The 2,500-nt window shown below is 43.1% G+C and overlaps 2 protein-coding genes across 2 annotated transcripts in view; one reads left to right on the top strand and one right to left on the bottom strand.

Moving 5' to 3' along the window:
• LOC134189530 (uncharacterized) overlaps positions 1-1,416 on the bottom strand; it is a 7,879-nt gene extending 6,463 nt beyond the window's left edge. The window contains exon 1 of the mRNA XM_062657829.1: positions 401-1,416. Within this exon, the coding sequence (XP_062513813.1) occupies positions 401-1,146 (746 nt within the window). The 5' untranslated portion in view covers positions 1,147-1,416. The remainder of the gene's footprint in view (positions 1-400) is intronic.
• A 29-nt stretch (positions 1,417-1,445) lies between these two features.
• Positions 1,446-2,500, top strand: part of LOC134189528 (phosphorylase b kinase regulatory subunit alpha, skeletal muscle isoform-like) — an 11,587-nt gene continuing 10,532 nt past the window's right edge. The window contains exons 1-3 of the mRNA XM_062657828.1: positions 1,446-1,675; positions 1,733-1,894; positions 1,955-2,002. Of these exons, the coding sequence (XP_062513812.1) occupies positions 1,595-1,675; positions 1,733-1,894; positions 1,955-2,002 (291 nt within the window). The 5' untranslated portion in view covers positions 1,446-1,594. The remainder of the gene's footprint in view (positions 1,676-1,732; positions 1,895-1,954; positions 2,003-2,500) is intronic.

Here is a 2,500-nt window from a genome sequence, read left to right as displayed (position 1 = left end):
CAGTTGTTCTAGTTTACTTAATTTTAGTATTTCCATTGACTGACGGCTACAGCGTGTGGCACTGTTTACACAAGCCATATATGCTTAGAAGGAGTGAGTCATATATAGTTGCTGATGCTGGAAGACTTACATGGCGCTGTGATTATTACCATTGTGTCATGGTAATGGCAGTCTGACTATACTTACCTTAGGGAAGTCAATTGCAGAAAGCTGCAAATTAATTGAGGGATCAATAAATTATTAGATCACAGACAGGTTGTCTAGCGAGAGGAAATGAAACGAGGTGTCTGATATTGCCACAGCGGGTAAGAAAGAAGCAAAACAAGTGATTAAGACATTGATTAATTAAGATCTAGAGAGATTATAATTATAATGCTTGAACTCTGACTCGTGCACCTACCTTACTGTGCTTCTATTACCCTGTGAAAAGCGCATAAGACAAACAAAATGTAACGAGCGAAAAAGGCGCTCTGCTTCCCGCTTGAAATCCTCGAAATCTGACAGTTTGTACTGCATCTTCCTCCCACGCACCATCTCAAGAAATTCCTCAAACGACTCTTCTAGTTCGTCTTCTTTCCTGTCCTCACCCGTTGTGCCATCTTCCACCTCGAGAACGCTGTTTTCTTCTTTAACGTTTACGAATGGTTCGATTATGGGTCTGACAAAAGTGAGAGGCGGTGCCGAGCGCGTGGCGTTGCTGTTTGTACACGCCGTTTGGGTTCCGCTCCCACGCGCTGTCTCTGCCGAAACCTGTGTGGAACCAAAACTCTCACCAGCAGTTTCAGCGTCTGGAGACAGCTTTCTGTTTTCTTGCGGTGACGTAACAGTGGAGAAGACTGGCTGCTGGTGCATCGTTGGAACTCCCATGCACGTGACTTGGCAGCCACTCCATGGTTGGGGATGTTCCTTGGCCAATTGCTGCATTCTGCGTCCACTTGGACGGTTGACTTCGTTGTATCGACGATTGTCGAACCACATCTTGATTGTTTCGTATTTGTATCCCAGCTGCTCAGCTAGTTCTGTTACCTGCTGTCTGTCTGGATGCTTTGTCTGTTCGTAGACTGCTTCCAAAGTTGCCTTCGCTTCTGGAGGAAAGCGTGTGCGCCGCTTGCGTTTCTTCGGCTCACATTCTGGCTCCATGGTCATCTGCCAAGCTGAAGCGCTAATGAATTAAGTTGCCACCCCTTAATAATGCAATTATTCTCGTAAAAGTGTGGACAAGTAGCGAGTTATCGTGCCTCTGCAACTTTCTGCTGCCCTGATGAGACGACAGAACGGGTAATAGCAGCTTCCTCAGCGATAACGTGACTCTAATTGGCTCCCAGTCCAGAGGGTGTTGCAATGGCTAATGAGTTCTAGTCCATTAACTTAGAACGATTAGGATTGACACGTGACCACACGACTCCACCACTTCGCGCCACTTTTGTAAGACTGCGCAAGCGTTGTTTCATAGCCAGTATAGGTCTGCCTTTACCTTATCGAGGCAACACAGATTGTTGAGCACAAGCTGAATTGAACGTGTTTCGACTAGCTTTAGATAGACTCTACAGAATTCTTGGGTGTGATCTTATCAAGATCCCGGATATGATAAAACATGTCTCGCAAACGAAGTGACTCAACTATCAGGTTGGACTACTACCACCATCTTGTCAAAACAACGATTCTTTGTCATCAGGTAAGCGTTTGCTTTATTGTTGGAGATGCAGTAGATTGTCACGTGATCTGTTTGTAGCATCCAGTAACGGGCTTATTGCCGGCTACTGCAAATACTAACGGTGATGCTTGGGTGAGAGACAACGTCTACAGTGTGATAGCTGTATGGGCTCTGTCCATGGCATATCGGAAACGAGCCGAGACAGACGAAGATCGCGCAAGAGCTTACCAACTGGAACGTGTTAGAACGCGTGTGGATAGTAACTTCGCACAGATCTTTCTGTCATTGCTGTGATTGCAGAGTGTAGTCAAGTTGATGCGTGGCCTACTTTTTTGTATGATGAGACAGGTTCGTTTTCTATCTTCAACTGCAACTTTTAATTAACTAGAACTAATTGATTATGACTTGACTTTGCTACACAAAATTTTTATTCATTTTTACACTAAGAGCAAGGCAGGGAAACGGAGAACACTGAGAATCTGCAAAGTGATGATGAGACATTGAATTGAGCAAAGCAACTTATTGTCTTATTACTAGACAGATATGTTCTGCTCTTACAAATTAAAACTGTTAGCCCCTTTCAATATCAGCTTTGTATTTGTATTTTATTGGTTACTTATTGAACAATGAGTTGATAAGCTAATAACAGAAACAAATTGGTGAAGTGATAGGTGGGTGCATGAGTGAATAGGAAGAACAGTGGATTCAGGCTTTCAAGTTTAGTTATTTTTTATTGTTTTGACTTTATTTCTAGAAACTATAGCATGCTCAATTAGAGCATGCTCTGGTTTGCAAAATTTTGTTTAAATTCACATTAATTTATGTGCATGACAACTGATTCAACTG

The sequence above is a fragment of the Corticium candelabrum genome, chromosome 14 (genome assembly GCF_963422355.1).
Source record: "Corticium candelabrum chromosome 14, ooCorCand1.1, whole genome shotgun sequence".
Lineage (NCBI taxonomy): Eukaryota > Metazoa > Porifera > Homoscleromorpha > Homosclerophorida > Plakinidae > Corticium > Corticium candelabrum.
Note: the sequence above shows the minus strand (reverse complement) of the source record. Positions and strands in the feature narration are given on the sequence as shown.